Genomic DNA, 17,725 nt, shown 5'->3' with positions numbered 1-17,725 from the left:
AAAAAAACCGGTTGGAGTGGATATATATTTTGGAAGCTAACACAGGGTTGAGAATAGAGAGGCATAGCGTCGCTTGAAATAACCCACGATACTAACCTCCTTCTTAGCAGACGACGAATTCTTTCCTTGGCAAGAGATTCTTCTTCCTTTGTGTCAAAACAATTCCAGAGATATTGCGCACGGATTGTTTCACCAGCAACAGCACTTGAATCGGTAAGTTTTGGCAATCGTGAATTTTGTTCGCGACACATTCACTTCTTTTGTTTTTGTTTGCACGTAAACCACAACCAATACGAACGAGGGTAGATTCTGACGAACACAAAACGACACAAACTTAGGCAGCACCTAGCACGAAGAATCGCTGTCCATCGAGTCACTTTCCCAACTGAGCTTTTGAGCCAGAACTGTTTTCAGTTAAAAAGGAGCCCTTTTTTTTTTCTTTTCTTTCTCTCTCTCTCTCTCTTCTCTCGTTCCCTCCTTCTTCTTGTTTTTTATTTTATTTTTAAAGGCCATGGGAGAGAAGGAGACCTTGTGGTTTTTTCTTGAGTGGAATTGGGTGGCAGGAAATTGTTGGCTCCCCCCTTTTTCTTTTTCGTGGCCGTCCAAAACAGAATCCCTGACAATAACGTACTGGAAAAAAAAAGAAAAAATCAAACTCCACACACTTACGGCTATCACGTACACAATTGACGTCAAACTCGACAAATTGGAACAAGTCAATGAGTATCCAGTTTCGATAGGTGTTGAACTGTGTGACGTCACGTCATCCCTACAGTCTCACGCAATGCCACGGCATTTCGTAAAGCGTTTTTATTCGGCTCAAGTGCGTCAATGCCAACACGAATTCGATGTTTTGACAAAAGACAGTTCAATAGTTTAATCCCCTTACTCTTTAACTGATTGACGAACTAACAAAAATCAAACAAACTCTTGGCTAAACATTTACCTATGCATTAAAGATAAGAAAATGTATATATTTTTTAAAAATTAGTAAAAAGAATTATTTGACACTGCGTACACTTTTACAGCTGTTGTTTTTAGCCTGCGGCTACATATACGGATCTTTTTTTTTCCCCCATTAGGTTCTGGTTTTTACCTGGTGGATGATGACGTAAACCAACAAGGTTCCCAGCCAATGTCTCCGTACCAGGCTACTACCAGGTACGAGCTTCTTTTGTACCTCTCGACACCATTGTGTGTGTGTGTGTGTGTGTGTGAGTGTGTCTTCTTTTCTTGCAATGGTTCTTGTAAATCAACGGTCGATAAAACCCAACAAACCGTTGCTGGCGCGCTAGTTGGTGATGCTCCGCATAGGCGTCGGTGCGAAAAGCCAAAAATGAAAAGGATTTCTCCTAATGTGTGAAATAATAAGAAGAATACGAAAGCGGAAAGTTAAGCTTTTTAAACTTGGAAAAAAGTTTTGAGAGCGAGAGAGACTCGTTACGTCATAGCCATTTGAAAAAAAAGCGCGAAAATTTGAACACATTTCTTGTGTTTGTTTTTTTTTACTTCTGGTTTTTTGTTTGTTTGAAACTTTATGGTGATGAAAGAACATTATAGAGCAGTCGAAAGTGATTCTCATTCGTCATTTGGTGCGAAAAGGGAAAGGCTGCATTTTTCTAGTTTTCTTCTCCTTGAACAGGAACAAACTTGAACGTTTAGAAATGCGTCGTTCTATTCGTTTGTCTTTTGGCTAGAAGCCCAACGCAATCACGTGATGTTATCCATTTTTTTTGAAGGGAGTGGGGGCTACAAAAGGAGGATACATCGATCCATTTCCTTGTCCTCTTGTTGTTTTTCTGCGTTGTTTCTTTGAATTTAAAAAAAAAAAAATGACGTCCAATCTAATCTCTTCTTTTTTAAATTTCCCGCAGCCAATAACAAAAAATATGTTGGGAAATTAGTTGGTCAAAACAAAAGGGAAATTCCGTCCTTGATCAAGGCTACAAAAAGAAATGTTGCGCTGCATCCGCTTCTAATGAACGATAACATTAAAAAAATAATAATAATAATAACGCGCAAATACCGGATATCCCATGGAGAAACCAGCATCCGACGTAAAATTTCGTGTGCGTGCAAACCAAAAAGAATCAATACATTTCAGCGTCTACGCCTTAAAAAGTAAAACGGAGTAGATTCGATAACAGCAGCCTCGGGGCTCTATACATCTAGTGCGTACCTGTAAAGGCTCACGTTCGAAATGTGGGGGGGATGAACATGGACGCGTGACTTTGGAAAACCTTGATTGGTTCGGATAGCAGACAAGACGATTCTTTCCAGGGCACGACTCTTGATTTTTGTCAGTTCGGTTTGATCCCCACCCAACTGGAACTCTTTTCTCAGTTTTTGATTCAATGACCTTTTGTGGACACGTTAATGGAGATCATGTGTTTGGATTCGTTCACCGCCGATCACGTCTGAACTCGTCCAATCCGGTCCCAACCCGGATAATGTCGTTCAATATTTTTTTTTTTTTTTAATAATAATTTCCACCCGGTTAACACGTCTGAACGTTATCTGCTTCACATTTAAAAATCATTTCCAATAGAATAAAAACACGTCACGTTTGGCTGTGTTTTTCCGCTGCCGGACGTACGACCTCAATTTCCGACTGAAATCTGGAAATATTCGGTTGGCGACAAGGAAATACTCCCCCCTCCCCTTCCCCTAGAAATTAACTTTTTATTTGTTTTTCTTTCGGGAGTGGCTATTTTTGAACAGTGAACAAGTTCGGCTCACATCATGAAAGAAAAAAAATAAAAGGCGTGTGTCTTGCGTCTGCAGTTCATTATAGATAATAAAAAAATGAGAATGTTTCATCATGTTGTATAGAGCTGTGCTCTAAAAATAAATAAAAACAACTCTCTCTGTCTATATTCATTGGAGAGAGAGAGAGAAAAAATAAAATAAAAAGGATTGCCGAAAGTGAAAATCTCTCCCCCCCTTTCGCGTATACGTTTTCCCGCGGTACGAGAACAACTTGACACTCGTTTCGAAATCGAAATCTGTAGGTTCATTTTTTTTTTCTTCTTCTTCTTCTTCTTGAAAATATTAAAAATAAAAAAAAGCTTTGAAAGTCGACCGCGCCCTTGACCCGCTTTAAAATATTATGAAAATTTGCGTGTCTCGGGAAATAAAAGTATATCCCGCGGGAAAAAAAAAGCCCACCGCCTGTCGGCGCGATTGCCAAACGCGTGTCGGCTTTTTTTTTTCCAAAACCCCCAACCCCTCTAAATATATATGGGATATTTATTCACGTGTTCTAAAGTGCAACTCTTTTTTTTTTTTTGAGCGTGAGTCCTACTTTTTGTTTTGTTTCAACAGCTGCCAAATTTCCATGTGCAAAAAAAAAAAAAGAAAAAGGGAAAAGAAAAATCGACTCAATGTCATCGTTTTTTTCTTTTCGTTCGGGCATTCCCGAACGAAACAAAAAAAATAGCCTTGGGCGTCGGTTGTCACGTATCACTAATACCTATCAAATGATTTGAAAAAAAAAGTGCATTCTAAAATATCAATGTGGGTATGTCTCCGTTTTTTTTTAAAACAAAATGGCGGGGCTTTAAATTAATAAAAAAAGGAAAAGATCATAATATCGATAAGAATTAATGCAGAGAATTATTTCGAAAGTGAAACAGGATAGAGACACGAGCGTATACATCATGCACAGATGGTCTTTTTATATTAGGAATTGGGGTGGAGACCTCGATTCTTTGAATAATTCCATTCACGCGGGAGTGGTGCTTCGTTTGTGAACGATACGCTGTAGATTGTTTTGGAGAAAAAAACAAACAAAAGAAACGAGGTGAGGATGTTTTGTTAGCCAAACAAATCGGGTCGCTATATACATTGTCCGTGATTGCGCGAATTAGTTCCGTTTTATCCCGCGGGAGAGAGCGCCCCGTCATTCAGATTGCCCAGTAGCTGACGTCAAGCTGCTTATTTTCGGTTTGTTAATTCTATTGTAATTCTAAACATAAAAACAATAATCTTCGAAAATACCATTTTTATACCTTTCGATTGAATTCCGCTGAGTTATCCCCCCCTCAAAGAATGCTTGACCTTAAAAAGAAAAGAGCGTCCTCGTATAGATGGCAGGCAAATGATAGTAATAATTGATACGATGATTAATAGAGAAGATTTACCTTTCAAAAACTGGTGGGCACGTTTTAACATGAGCTCCTCGCCTTTTATTTTGTTTTGTTTTTTTCAAATTACACCGAAATCACGCTGCTGGGCTTCTTTATTTGCGTATTGGGTTTTCATTTTTTGATGGCCAAACCTGGAAACCTCAATTTTGTTTTTCCAGCTTTTTCAATCTCATTTTGAAAAGAAATTTTTCTTTTTTGTGGGTTAAATCGTGATATTTTGAACGCACTTTGTTTTTCTTTCGCATGCAAATTATAATGGGCAGGTAGACAAGGCCTGATGAGGTCACCGTGTTATTCATATTCACCTGCAGTTTTTGATGCGTTCGAAAATTTCGAATGCGCCGTTTATAACTATCTATAATGCGTCATAAACACGCCACTGTTTCCAGAACTCTGTGAAAATTGCACGTTCGTTAAAAACTGAGTTTTCTTTAACAACGCGCCATGCCCACCATTGTCTCTAGTTTTCTCAAAAGTATAAAAGAAAAACTTTTGTGCAACGTCCTTGGGTCGGATGATGATTATCTTCTTGGCCTATCAACCCTCCTCCTCCATTGTTTGCGCAGGCTTTTGTAATTGTTTGAGAGACACACATTTGCCTATACACGAGGAACGCGGAGCACGATGGAGACACACGCAGTTTTCACGGCCTTGTGCAATACAAGAAATCGTGATTTCAAACCGACTGGCCCTGAACTGTTTGAACGAGTTGCGCATCGTTTAGTGCGCGATTTAATTTATAATCAACTAAACAAAAAGTAAAAACCGAATTCGATTAGAGATGAACACGTTGGAGAAAATTAGTTTTGTTCCAAGATCCGGCCTTGTAATCACAAGAAATAAAAAAACAACTTAATTATTATGATTTGATTAGATTTTTATTTACAAAGTGGGTATTCGAACGACCTTTTCCCGCGTTTAAAATTGAACAAAGTTCAAACAAAATCCGTTGTTGCTTCCGTCGCCAGTTTCGCTGCCATCGGTCACGTATCGAATGACGAAAGGTTTAAATTTCGCTATAGAAATGGAATGTTTTCACGTTAAATGAGCTCGTCTCGAAAATTCAGAAATTGAGGACCAAGAACTCACAGCAAATGGGCGTCGATGTGCCAGCGCCGGGCGTTGGATTCAGTCGATTGCCGCAAAATCGATCGTTGAAATTGCCCAGTACGTCGAATCCGCCGAGTACGAACAGAAAGTCGTTGGCGCATTGGCCGTTGGCCACCGTCACTCCCGTCCCGCCCGCGCTACTTGTTACGTCCGCACCGATTCGACTCACGCTGAACGCAAGGCCGCCGTTCGTTGTTGAACATTCGGTTAAACAATGAGTGTTTGGAACCTGTTTTTGTTTTTTAAAAATAGCTTTGTTGATTGAGCTTTCAAAATAATAAAAAGAAAAGGCTTGAAAGGAATTAGAAACCTGCTGATTGGTGCCGACCAACTCAGTCCTGAAACATATTTGGTAGTCCTGATCGGCTAATTGCCTCGGCGATGTTGCACTGGGTGCCACGTCCTTCCAGTTGAACGATTTAACGGTGCCCGTACTCTCGGTGATGTACTGCAGACAATTGGGCGGGGCTTTCACGAAAAACAAAAAAAGGGAAGAAAAATGTGAAATTACAGTACTTTGCGGAAGGTACCGTATTATGTAAATATAGCAGGCGAAATGGCGCCAAATTCAAACGCAGTTCAGTTTTTACCCAGGTAGTCGACGTGGCATGGCAGCAAACTGATTTTCATACGCCATGAACGGTCGATCGTTGGCGCCGCACCGATGCTGAAGATGAGTTGAATGTTACGAGCAGTTGATTTCGAGGTCAGATACACTATTTTAAAAAAAATGTATCCATTCCCCCCAAAAGAAAGAAGAAAACAAAATTTAATTGCATTTATTTTTTCAAATTTTATCTCTTCAAAAAAAAAAAAAATTATAATTTCCTTGTTTTGAACCTTGCCTTCCGGGTTTATCTTTTAATCTATTTAAAAACAAAATGGATTCGCTTACTGTGTTGACGTGAATTGTCTCCGCAGATGGGCGGCACTGGATTCAACGATCCGGACACTCTAAACACATCGGTGGCGCAAACGGAATTCGTGTTGGGTTGGGCGATTGAAAACATATCGAAATCGAGCCTATTCAAATCAATTGATTGTTGTTGTTGTTGTTGTTGTTGACGCGTTCATGAACTGTGTATACCGAACTTGACAAATGGGCTGCAAATTTTGGCGGATGACTCCCGTGTTTAAATGTAGCGCCATGATGCAAAGCGATCCGGAATCGACCCCGAACAAAGGCGATTGCCAGTACGTGTTGTTGGCGACCACGTTAGCCGAACAGGTAGTTAATATCTCTATGTAGGAAAATGAATTTGTTTTTTAAATGTTTGGTCTGTCTTTTTTTGGTGGGGGGGATTTTTTTGATTATACTGTTGATGATGCAACACGTTTTGCTCATACTCATGCGGTACATGCAAGAGCCGCTGGGCGTGCCACCGATAGCTGCGCAAATGGCCGTCGATAGGCAAAGTCCAGGCTCGGTGTGAGTCGAATAGCAAGGCACTAGATTCCAGAAACTAATGTCCATCCTTGGTTCGACTAATTCATTGTGGCCACCTTTAACTTTGAATTGTCATTCAAAAATCACTTGATACACATTTCAAATGGAATTGTTTTGCAATTGAAAACGTTTTACTGGAAGTCGAATGACGTTTGATTGTGCTGGACAGGACGGATCGCAGTAATTTCGATTGCAAAGCCTTGCCCATCTTGTCCATCCATTTGGTTTTTTTCACCATTTTCATGTAACCATCGAGAATCGAATGAAGTTGAGGCACGTCAAATTTGCGCATCCATTTCTCATCATCTGCCAATTGTTTTTGTTTCGTTTTTTCAGGTAAAGAAACGCAACCAATCAGAGGAGGTCCTTTCTTTCATGGCCTAAATTAACAATGATATCTTACCTGACGTTGCTGTTGTAGGTAAATCGAGCCTATCGAGCTGATTAATCTTGCGATAAGCCCATCGCCAATATTTAGCGCTTTCTAATTGCCGGTATATCATTTTGTTTTGTTAAGTCTCTTAAAATTCATATTTAAATAACACAACAATGCCCTTTTTTTTTTTTACCTTTATGTCGACGACTCTCTGACGCAGTCACTGTCTCGTTAGTGGAATAACGTTCGTCTTGGCTATCGTCACACGGAGCCATTTGGAAACAAGTGGAAAGAAGCCCAAACACAAGAATGGCGTGCACGAATCTCATCTCCTTTATGGGTTGCGATGTTGCACGCAAAGACACACACACACACACACACAGCGGATGAAGCGACTTCTCACTGAGACGCAGGTAGAAAAGCGAATGTCCAATTTAGCATTTCCTTCCAGTGTTATACGTATACGTGTGTGTGTGTGTGTGTGTGTGGGGAGCTTCTTCTTTATGCCGCACCGTTGCCTCTCCTGGAACACATTTTCGGGACCATCCCAAAAATGGTTCCTTTAATTTTTTTTTTTTAAATATCATGAACTCTACACGCTTTACGACAGGCTATGCCAAGAAAATATGTCGTTAAAATAGTTCGAGGGATTTTTCTAAAAGTAATTCGTTCTACTGTGTTTTGAATGCGTTTGAAACATGCGCGTGTGTTGTTTCATCGTGTAGTAGATCACCTCCTGACTATATATAGAGTACGTTATTGTTTTCAGGAAGTTCATCGAAGGGTTGGCCCCGTCTGTTGACCTAAAGACCCGCTTACGCATTGTCAAATAAGATAAGCCATAAGGAGATGGTTAAGACACAGGACACGGAGAAGATGCGCATTTTTCTTGCATATGTGCACGGGGTATACATGCATCTTGCATTCGGTTTGGGTGCTTATCTGATTTAGCCGCGGGATAGTTTCATTCCCCATCCCCATTTTTTTTTAATGCCTGGTGATAGACCGACAGTCTTTTGTTTTCTTCCTTTTTTTTCTGTGTGTTTTGCTATAGTCTTAATATTTTGGCCCGAAACATTAAGAGGACATTCCCCGCGTGTTAGATAATAGGAATTGTGATTATTCGAAAGGTCGTGACCCGAATGCGCATCGTTCGGGACTTGAGCCAATTAAAAAAAGACAAACAGGGTTCCCGCGTGATACCTCTTGAGAAAGCGTCGACCTTTTTTTCCTTTTTTTTCTTCTGCTTGAATTTTATTTTATTTTTTGAAAAGCTTAATTGAATGTGATCAACTTTGTTTTGCCTACTGCTGTCACATCACCTTAAAAAAAAAATAATAAAAAAAAACTCGTTTATTTTTCTCGTTTCAGCAAATTGGACACCTTGTTTAGGTGTTTTGAAATGCGATTCGTGAATTTAAAAAAAAAATATATAAAATAAAATTTGGGAATGGGGTCATGTCAACGTGTTGAGACTATATCTCACCGACTGGCCATATACGTAATTCTAATGAACCTGAAATAATTAAAAATACGAAGCAGTTTTGACGACAGTGCTCTTGTATGCAAATTGAAAGTGTGTCAATGAAATTTCACGAAAAAAAAAAAAACAGGTCCACCTTTTTCGTTCGTGGTTTAAACGGTGAATGATTAGAGGAAATACCTGAAAATGTACAGCTCACCCTTTTTTTAGTATTTACTCATTTGATATCGGCGGGTTTTTTTGTTTTTTTTAAAGGGGGTCAAGAACAGTCGATTGCGCGGATCATTTATTCGTCGTTCCCTAATTGGAGAAATGAATAAATAAAATGTAGTTGTTTCAAATATTACAGACATAGAAAAATGAGGGCCAATTTCTAGGACGAACTGGACGCCCTTCTTAAGTTTTCATAGAATCCATGACGTCATTCTAAATACTATTCCCCCCTCCCCCGCAAAAGTGTTAAAAGGTCATCACGTCTTGTTATTCTAGCGTTCAATATACACAAAATTTTTTATTTTTATTTAAATAAGCAGAGACGAAAATTAGGGGGTCTATATGTAACCACTTCCGTCCGTCAGCCATTCGACGTTCGTCAAAATCGCTATTGCTAACAAACGTTTCGGCCTTCCAAAGGCGAAGACAGGTGTGTGGGCCGATGGCTAAGATTTATTAGTTTGGACAAGAGCGACTGTGATGGGGCGTGGCCTAGATGTAAATGTATATTTAAATTCTTTTTGTTTGTTTTACAGGCCTGCCAAACGGGATTTCAAAAAAAACAAAAAAATGAAAATGTCTGGAACAACTGGCGATTCTATTCTTGAAACGCTTCGGGCGGATTTAGCGCTCAGCTTGATCCCATCCTCTCCTTTTTTTTGCGGCTTACGCCATTTCGGATTCCGGTTCGCATAGATTTCTAATCCCTCTTTCATGTATGAGCGGAGAAAGCTGACAAAGCATAACCGTTTTCTTTCTTTCGTATAACACGCGTTTATGGCGTTAACGTTTGATCTCCGCCATTCGTTGACAAGTGTGTAGCCTTTCCATTTCCTTGATGATTGCGGTTGTCTTTTCAAGGGGAAACGAAAAATAATGTCGATCAAAAAATGTCAGTTTTCTCCATTGTCTCCTATGTAAACTGTCGTATCGCGTGAGTTGTACCATTTTGCGATGGCGGTTCCAGCTGGTAGGAAAACAAAAAACAAAATCTAAGGTGTTCTTCTCTTTTCGGAAGTAGGTATATAATTATTGAATTATTACACACACACACACTCACACACAGAGAAATTTCGTAAAAGAGCAAAGACCTCCTAATCCTAACCCGCATTCCACATTTATCGTTTAACATATGGACGTCTTAAAACTTTTGTGGATTTATTTAAATATATTTTTTTTTATGTTACGCCTATATCGCCTCGGAGCCATTTACCTATTTTTTTTTTGGGGGGGATGGGGCGGACTTTGTTTTCCACGCAAGTCACGCCGGCCAAAATGTGGGAAGGATGAATACGTGGAACCATCAATAATCGATCCCCAAATCGTTTTTTTTTTCTTTGCTTTTCATGATGTCGTCCTTTCATTTGAATTTTTCTATTTAAAAAAAAAAAAATGATTTTAAGTAGAGGACGTTCAACTTTGTTTCTAGCCAGGACAACTGGAGAAGAAAAAGAAAGAAATCATTTAAACTTCTGGTTTTTAGACTCGGTCCGTTTGTTGCGTTCACGTAATTGAGAGCGGCTGATCTTTCAAATGAAATGAGTCTTGTTTCCGTCCGTTAAAAACCGCTATTTTCTTTTTGAAATATAAAAGAGCTAGCCCGAATTACAAGCCCATTGTTGCCGAATTTTCCAGAGGTACACGGACAACGTTCAATTGAAAAAGAAATGCAACATTTTCTTATCGTGCGTTTTGCTCGTACACGCGGCATGATGTACGATCGTAATCTCCCCGAAAAAAAAAAAAGAAAAAAGTACAAGAATAGAAAGGAGTTTTTGATTTACATAACCGTGTGCATATCCAATTGCTATTTGTTTAAGATTAGCTATAAAAATGTATATCACATCTTCTTTTATATGCACACCATTCCTCTTTTTCTTTTTCTTATTCAATTTCCATGCATTTCAAAGACATGCGCAATCACATTTATGGACACCAATTGTAATGGTGAATAATTGCTCGAACTTGACGGGAGGGGGGAGGCCATAAGATGGCGGAGGGGAAAAAGAGACGGCCATGTTTCGCCAAAAAAGCCGACGCCGGCTGATGCAACAATTGGGTACACTCACGTTTCCCCCCCCCCTTTTCTGTTTATGGACATGATGATAAACCATTCACGCCTTTCGACAGCTTAAATGGTAAGTTAGAAAGAAGAAAAAAATGAGGGGAGAACTGAAGTTGCTAAATTTTAGGAATTTTCGTGGTTTGTTTTGACAGTTGAGCCGCGTGATCGATGATTCATTAAGTTTGGCCAACCCTGGGCAAGGTCAGTTGGCCCCAATGTCGATGATGCATTGAAACGTGCCGGAACGTTGATACGGTAAATGGAGGTAACATTTAACTTTAAAGATAATTATTCATTGAAGAACTGTTAACATCTGGCTGCTTCAGCCACATCGTTCCAGGCGATTTGAATAGATTCGGGTCGGAAGACATGAGCAAATGCTACTGAAAAATAAAAAAAGTGGTCAGCTGTTAGCGTTCCATGAGAGCAATACGTTCCAGCCTGAGGTGAGTGTCTTGACGTCTTTACACGGCCGATATTAACCTCATTTCCGGGTTTCATTTTACAATGGACGTTTATTGGAACGCTGCAGGTTCTCAACTGGGAATGAAATTGGACTTGGATGAATGTGGTCATAAACATTCCTGCATATAACCAAACGTTTGAGGCTAAATCCTTGTCATACCCGACACACCTTCTGCCCAGCTGATACAGTACCTGTGGGCCATTTGGATGTCCACGTTCCGAGTGAATATTTTTTAAAAAAGGACAAACATTGTTGCATGTTATTTGTATTAAATTTCATTGCTTAAAGCACACTGACGTGAAGCACTGACTAATGGAGCTAAACGCATCCATCTTGTTAACCCAACAAAAAGATGAGACACTTTGATTGATCGCAAGTAACTGTGAAGTAACTGTGAAGTAACTGTGAACTTCATTGCAAACGGAAGCAGAACGGTTGAAGCAAATTCCTTATAATGCACAACTTTCGAATAGTGTTTGGTATATGCCAGCGTAAGAAACCGGATCTGCAAATATGCCTTGTATGCTAATAAGAGGCCAATTATTGCGTGAGTTTGCCGAATGAAATCAGTTGAACGCGATCGAAACTGACTCACGGCTCTGAACGATGCAATGAAATTCGTATATCATTTTATTTTTTTTTACTAAGAAAACTAGGAGAGGTGCACACCTGGGAACAGTTCGAATTCCACGAATGGCAATGGCTTAATGTATTCACAAATAATTATAGGCAATTCGTATGTGAATCGTCTTTTTTCAATGCCAGTGGTCATGGCTTCGGCTAAAACCGTTCAAAAAAACAACCTTGGCAACGGATTGCTATTAATATTTATTGAGTTATACACAAGGCATGTTATGAATGCAAAAATACGCCTCCTGACCTTGACATTGAGAGCTTTAATTCTTTACGTATGGACAAAGTTCACGTTGTTTTCTTACTTCCACCAGGTGTACAGTTGACATTAGACTAACACGTGAGACGGACGCAGTCTTCCTCTCAACACCTTCATTTGTTTTAAGTGTGGGCAGTTTTCACAAGTGAACGATGGCAACTTCAGGTAACAATTCACACGCGTACTTTCTTCTTTCGTTCATCAATCTGCCAAGTTTACGTTTTAATAGTCACAACTGATTGGTAGTTTCACCTTCATCAGTTCTCACTGTTTGGTTGGGTTGAATAGTGATGACTTGCCTTTGAAATCTTGTGGTTTGCAGTTGATAATCAGGTGATGCTTTTCTCTTTACATTTTTTGGTTCATTTCGTTCCACTTTGAATAAGTGCTTAATACTTTCCGAGTGATATTTCCATTCGAGTAACATGAAAGCCACTAAGATTAGACAAGCAAAAATGTTCCGATCGATTTTAAACATTTGAAAAGAAGTCCACACGAGTTCCAGGTGCGTTTTGAATCGACTATCGGCAACAAATGTTGTGGTCTTAATGAACTCGCTGTATTTTTAAATGATATCCAGTAGCAAATAAGATTGAATGTAGGGCAAAGTTAGTAAACACTTGTAAAAGACAGACGTTGAAAAGAATTGAGAGAACAGATGGTTATGTTTTAACAAAGCCGAGTTGCCCAACCCATTTGCCTAGACACGCTATCTCGTTCGGGGGGTTAGGTTAGCAATTTTGAGATGATTGAACGTGTGCGTTACAGGTGTTTGCCAGACATGCAAGTGCAGTAATGTGATAGAAGCGCATCTCCTCTATCAGCTCAAAGCTGAATGAACGTTTGCTATGGGTATTAAACATGTTATAAATTCGTATTAAAGTCGACAGTTTCATTTGCTGTTCTTGCATTTTTAGGAGCTGACCAGCTTGTCTTCTTGCTGACTGGAACAATGTTCCACGTTGACCTTAAACACGTCTACATCAACGTATCTATGCAGTTCATAAACAAATAGATCACATTTTGTATGTAAAACTAAAGTTTAAGAGGAAATTCGTTTGGTTAGTGGTACGTTCTTCCGGCGGTTATCATTTCTACATTAGAAGACATTATGGTTTAATTAAATAAAAAAGATGAGGGTGAACAGACACACCTGATAAAGGTAATTGATGATTGTTCATGCCAAATATGAACATGTTTTTGAATCTACATTAGCTGTAACGTGGTAATCGGATCTAGTTTTGTTTCAAACCACAGTAAGACAAATCTTTAAACCTTATGGGGTTTCAACGTTCTCTTAACGTCTGTGTTGCGGAAAAGTCGAAATAAAACACCGAAAGCCGAATTAAGGTTCTGTATTTAGGCCCGAGCAAAAATCAACGTCCCTTCCACAAGCCCCCATGTTACTCTCTCTCTCGTCCTTCTTCTTTCCAGAGGGCAAAGGGGGGAGAGGGTCGCCTACAGTCAAGGGTTAGGGAACGATGGGACAAAACAGCCAAAGGCTAACAGGGACAGGCAATGCTGGACAATTCTACAACTGTCCAATCGTCTGGAAAAACGTTTGAATTCTGTCATTCTCCTTTCTACACTGAAACAGTGTGGAGACGCGTTTCCTCCGTGTGTTTCACAACGTCTACGATCAATCTTGAATCTTGACAAAACCTCTATAGTATGGCTGTCCAAATTCGAAAATTGCATGAAACTAGTTGGTGTGCCGACTGGGATGTAGATTTGGAGCAAACGGGTGGATCAAAGCAAGCGACTTTCGTCTTTCAACGTTACCCTAAATGCAAACCTAATTTTAGCCTAACCTGCCATTATGGGAAGCTTAAGTCTACCGATTCAAAGCCAGTTTCACGTTCCATTATATTGCGTCTGACACGGTCTGACAAACAATCAGAAGTGGAGACGGACGTGTCTGATGTCAGTCGCAAAAAAGCTCACAATCCGATCCGGTACTACGAAACAATATCCGTTTCGATTCGGATCAACAGTGGAACGTGGTTGAAGAAGGAAACTGGATTGATACACGAACTGACTGACACTAAGGAAAGTTGGAGTTTCAAAGATGCCCGTTTTCAGTTCAATGCAACAAGTGATGGCAGTTTGTTGAAGTGCGAGTTCTGCATCAAATTTGCCACTTCTAGTGTCATTGAGATGTTGGCAGCTCTTGAACGCATGACGGACTGCTTTTTCCATCAACAAACGCATTGTGACGTCCAGTTTTGCTTCCCAAATGACGAGCAGCCAATCGGAGCACACGTAAAGATGTTGTCATCCGCAAGTTCCGTTTTCGCCGCAATGTTCCAGCACGAGATGCAAGAGTCCAAGACGGGTCACGTCCTCATCCAAGACACGGAACGTAACATTTTCTATCAACTAATTCTTTACATATACTCCGGCCAGATACGGACGTCGTGGACTGAAGGCACAGCTCAAAAGCTTCTCTTGGCAGCTGATAAGTACAATGTGACTCAACTTGCCAAAGAATGCACCAATTACTTAATTTCAAACATCCAATGGGACAGAGCCGTTGATTTGATGATCTGGGCTAACCTTTATTCAATTTATCAAGTCAAAGAAGCGGCTATCGAGGTTGTCGTCAAAAATAGAAAACAGATTTGCCTTCTGGATGCCTGGAAGGAGCTGGCGATTAATTATCCTCTCCTTTGTTTGGAGACAACCAGGCGTATTTTACTGGCATAAAGTTGCTACTGATTCTGTTCAACTGTCAGGTGAATACTATTGGCCAAATTTGGTTTTCATATCGTTATCTCTTGTTAGAGAGCAAGTGCTGGAGTATGCACCAACCCAGAAATGATTTCCGTTTGATTATTGAATAAGAAAATCATAGAAAATGTGAAAAGAAAACCATGTGTGATTATTGTGCTCTTTTTACTTCGTTTTACGCGATGGAAATTATGTTTGGCATCTTGAAATTTCAGCTGGAAATGTTGATGTGATCAGTTGAATGACTTTGGGTCAGCATTGTCATTTCCCAGCAACGTATTGGCTCCATTTCAATGATGACATGATTTTTGCTTTCCCATTATTTTCTAAATGTTTACCTGTTCGTATGCCAATAATACTGCCTGATTTGGCATGTCAGTATTGAGAATCCTTCATGTGTAACTTTCTCTAGCCATTGCAGAACGTATTACATGTTCATATTGTTTTTCATTTGAATTGTATTCATTTGTGCTAGCTTCTACATTATCTGAACAATTACGAAAAGAAACGTATTTCATGAGTATCACACTGTCTTGGGTGATAGTAGACACGGAACAGTTTTCTCCCACCAGCCAGTCATGTCGTGATAGATTTTAGGTGGTAAACGTTTATCGTGAAGAGCAGCACATAAACGACACATGCCTTTGTTCGCTTCGCTGAACATCACTTTGAAATGAGGCTTCCACCAAAAATATTCATTGTACAACGTATCGTTTTTGTCGAGTAAAATCAGGTAATCCGCCAATTTCTTCACGTTTTCGAATTTGGCGGCATTGATGAACGAATGCGTTGGCGCTATTTTTTCGTAACTGTCGTGAACGCCGTAAACGATGGGCAGGATCGTGCGATTCATCATCACGAAAAACCTAGAAATTAAAAAGCAAATTGTGTAGATTAATCGATATCGTTGATGAGCTTCGAATGTCTAGTTACTTTTCCGTGATGTAATCGGGACATAAAGAATTCTCCAGCGACATGAAAAACTTGTAATTTTTGGCCGCCATATCACGACATTGTCCATCAGTCGTCGGGGAACATTGCATCGTTCCGCATTTACCGTACACGTCGACATCGATGTACTTTTGAAGTTCCCTAACAAATTCGTTTCGGCTGCTTTTCGAATTGCAATTCGACACAAACCAAGCGGCCATTTTCGTTTTTCCCTTTGCGTAATTATCCGCTTTTCTAGAATTGACTAAGTAAATCTTCATCTGATCTTCATCGGGATGAAGCGGCACTTTCCCGATGGGTTTAATGTTGCCATAAATCGCGACCATGTCCGAATCCCATCGATAAGTCATCGTCCAATTAAAAAATCCACCCATTTGATTGGTGTGGGCGTGTCCACTCCAAGCTGGAGATTCTATGCTCCAGAAAACGTAGCGTTGATGAGGTAATCTTCGTTCAGGCAAATCGCTTTTCGTCCAGCTCCGAAGGTGAAAAATTACAGCATCACTTGTGTGAATATCTGTTCGATTATCTGTAGTCTCGCACTCCCAGACGGGACATCCGAATCTTCGCAAGGCATCACGTCCGAATCCGACGCTATATTTTTTGTTCCCGTAAGCCTAAATCTCTAACATTATCAATCATTTTGTAAGTATCTGAAAATTAAATGGGCTTACCTCATTCCAAAACACGATCCGTTTGAATGTTGGATTCTTTTCTGATAGATTTTCAGTCAGGTATGTTTCCAACAGTTGATACCGTTCCGTAGTTGATTGTAATGCCGATGGATGCCGCTTCAATTCGGTTGTTGGTTTCGATAGTTGATGCCAATAAAGTGGGCCAACTAATAACGAGAAACTCGCTAAAATGAAACAAGTGATTTTCCGGTTTCTCTTAAACATGGCTGCAGTTTTACGAGGCTTTGATTGGGAGTAAATGCGTTCTGATACAAGGTACAGCTCTCTCTTTACAAATAAATCAATAACCGTTTATAGAATGTCACAAAAATGACTGAACGTTGGGATCTCCTTTCGCCGCTCTTAACGTCCACCTTCGTCATGGAACATGGGCATACAGGTGTTTTCCAGATATGTCAATACAGGTGCAATAATGTAACAAGCACAGCTTTTTTTCTTCTTTCTGTTAGCTCTTAATTTCACAAAGAAAAATAAATTGGGATTGACCATTACCTAATAACAACTCTTCCTTACCTCGGGGAAATTTAATTATTACGAAATTAGGAATTCACTCGAGGAAAAAAGCTAAGCTTTCTACTGAGTCATTAAAAATGTGCACCCATCCCACTGGAGTGTATGACTGGGATCATATTTTTAAGGGGTTGGGTAAGCAAGGACGCTGAGTTAAATTGCAGGCACGTGCGGAGTTGCATTGCACGTTGTTCAGACTGTTACGCAATATAGCGATGCACTAAAGCTCCGAATTCAAAGTAAATATAAAATTCTTAGTGCCTGTTTTTAAAAGTAAATTATTACTTAGAAATTCATGTAAAGTCATGTGTTGTAGTGATATTGCAAGTTAGACTAGGAACATTTTTGTAATTCTGAATAAGGTTCAAATCTAATGTCATTTTCCCTTTCTGCCTAGACTTAAATTCAGCCTGAACATTTCTGCAGAACATCTTGAACAAGCCAAACAGGGTCCGTGGAGATTGCATAAGTGTGAGGCGGTCCTATCTGTGGCGCAAGTATAGTAGTCGTTACATTAATCGTATTTCCATTTCAATTAATACGATATTCACGCAACTTTTTCCAATGTGAAATTTCATTTAGTTTGTCTTGCAGTTTAAGCGCAACGGTTATCTTGTGTCCTTTCTCGTACTCGTTGCT

At 39.8% G+C, this 17,725-nt stretch overlaps 3 protein-coding genes across 20 annotated transcripts; 1 reads left to right on the top strand and 2 right to left on the bottom strand.

Annotated features, from left to right (window-relative positions):
- Positions 1-75: 75 nt before the first annotated feature.
- LOC116921110 lies at positions 76-15,380 on the top strand. 17 transcript variants are annotated; one of them, XM_045172738.1, is made up of 9 exons: positions 76-213; positions 1,083-1,161; positions 9,098-9,207; positions 9,314-9,463; positions 10,688-10,915; positions 10,995-11,107; positions 11,169-11,288; positions 11,375-13,052; positions 13,118-15,380. In XM_045172738.1, exon 9 carries the CDS (start codon positions 13,872-13,874, stop codon positions 14,904-14,906), a length of 1,035 nt encoding a protein of 344 aa, XP_045028673.1. In that variant the 5' UTR covers positions 76-213; positions 1,083-1,161; positions 9,098-9,207; positions 9,314-9,463; positions 10,688-10,915; positions 10,995-11,107; positions 11,169-11,288; positions 11,375-13,052; positions 13,118-13,871; the 3' UTR covers positions 14,907-15,380. The 17 variants fall into 17 exon arrangements, with proteins under 17 accessions (XP_045028673.1, XP_045028666.1, XP_045028674.1 ...); XM_045172734.1 differs by lacking the exon at positions 76-213 and adding an exon at positions 629-823; XM_045172728.1 differs by lacking the exons at positions 76-213; positions 1,083-1,161; positions 9,098-9,207 and adding an exon at positions 7,354-7,494 and having other exon boundaries at positions 11,375-12,365; positions 12,430-12,533; positions 12,969-13,052.
- Positions 5,008-7,411, bottom strand: LOC116921106. Its single transcript, XM_045172717.1, has 10 exons — positions 7,275-7,411; positions 7,109-7,189; positions 6,841-7,011; positions 6,576-6,767; positions 6,346-6,499; positions 6,154-6,281; positions 5,849-5,974; positions 5,569-5,726; positions 5,238-5,487; positions 5,008-5,164 (listed from the first exon to the last, which is right to left on the bottom strand). The coding sequence occupies exons 1-10, from the start codon at positions 7,408-7,410 to the stop codon at positions 5,067-5,069; spliced, it is 1,494 nt and encodes a 497-aa protein (XP_045028652.1). The 5' UTR covers position 7,411; the 3' UTR covers positions 5,008-5,066.
- On the bottom strand, positions 15,371-17,234 carry LOC116921107 (alpha-(1,3)-fucosyltransferase C). 2 transcript variants are annotated; one of them, XM_045172722.1, is made up of 4 exons: positions 17,090-17,234; positions 16,556-17,027; positions 15,864-16,498; positions 15,371-15,796 (listed from the first exon to the last, which is right to left on the bottom strand). In XM_045172722.1, the coding sequence occupies exons 2-4, from the start codon at positions 16,778-16,780 to the stop codon at positions 15,454-15,456; spliced, it is 1,203 nt and encodes a 400-aa protein (XP_045028657.1). In that variant the 5' UTR covers positions 16,781-17,027; positions 17,090-17,234; the 3' UTR covers positions 15,371-15,453. The 2 variants fall into 2 exon arrangements, with proteins under 2 accessions (XP_045028657.1, XP_032783213.2); XM_032927322.2 differs by having other exon boundaries at positions 16,556-17,136.
- Positions 17,235-17,725: the final 491 nt, after the last annotated feature.

Source organism: Daphnia magna, linkage group LG4 (assembly GCF_020631705.1).
Source record: "Daphnia magna isolate NIES linkage group LG4, ASM2063170v1.1, whole genome shotgun sequence".
In the NCBI taxonomy this organism is placed as follows: domain Eukaryota; kingdom Metazoa; phylum Arthropoda; class Branchiopoda; order Diplostraca; family Daphniidae; genus Daphnia; species Daphnia magna.
Note: the sequence above shows the minus strand (reverse complement) of the source record. Positions and strands in the feature narration are given on the sequence as shown.

What these genes read in the sequence shown, in the direction of transcription:
- LOC116921110 (XM_045172739.1), top strand. Translation starts at nt 13,872, where the DNA reads ATGGCTGTCCAAATTCGAAAATTGCATGAAACTAGTTGGTGTGCCGAC.
- LOC116921107 (XM_045172722.1), bottom strand. Translation starts at nt 16,780, where the DNA reads ATGTTTAAGAGAAACCGGAAAATCACTTGTTTCATTTTAGCGAGTTTC. An exon ending in GGATCGTGTTTTGGAATGAG is followed by an intron (nt 16,499 to 16,555) that starts GTAAGCCCATTT and finishes TTAGAGATTTAG; the next exon opens with GCTTACGGGAACAAAAAATA. An exon ending in CCCGATTACATCACGGAAAA is followed by an intron (nt 15,797 to 15,863) that starts GTAACTAGACAT and finishes TTTAATTTCTAG; the next exon opens with GTTTTTCGTGATGATGAATC.
- LOC116921106 (XM_045172717.1), bottom strand. Translation starts at nt 7,410, where the DNA reads ATGAGATTCGTGCACGCCATTCTTGTGTTTGGGCTTCTTTCCACTTGT. An exon ending in CAAACGTCATTCGACTTCCA is followed by an intron (nt 6,768 to 6,840) that starts GTAAAACGTTTT and finishes GACAATTCAAAG; the next exon opens with TTAAAGGTGGCCACAATGAA. An exon ending in AGACAATTCACGTCAACACA is followed by an intron (nt 5,975 to 6,153) that starts GTAAGCGAATCC and finishes TTTTTAAAATAG; the next exon opens with TGTATCTGACCTCGAAATCA.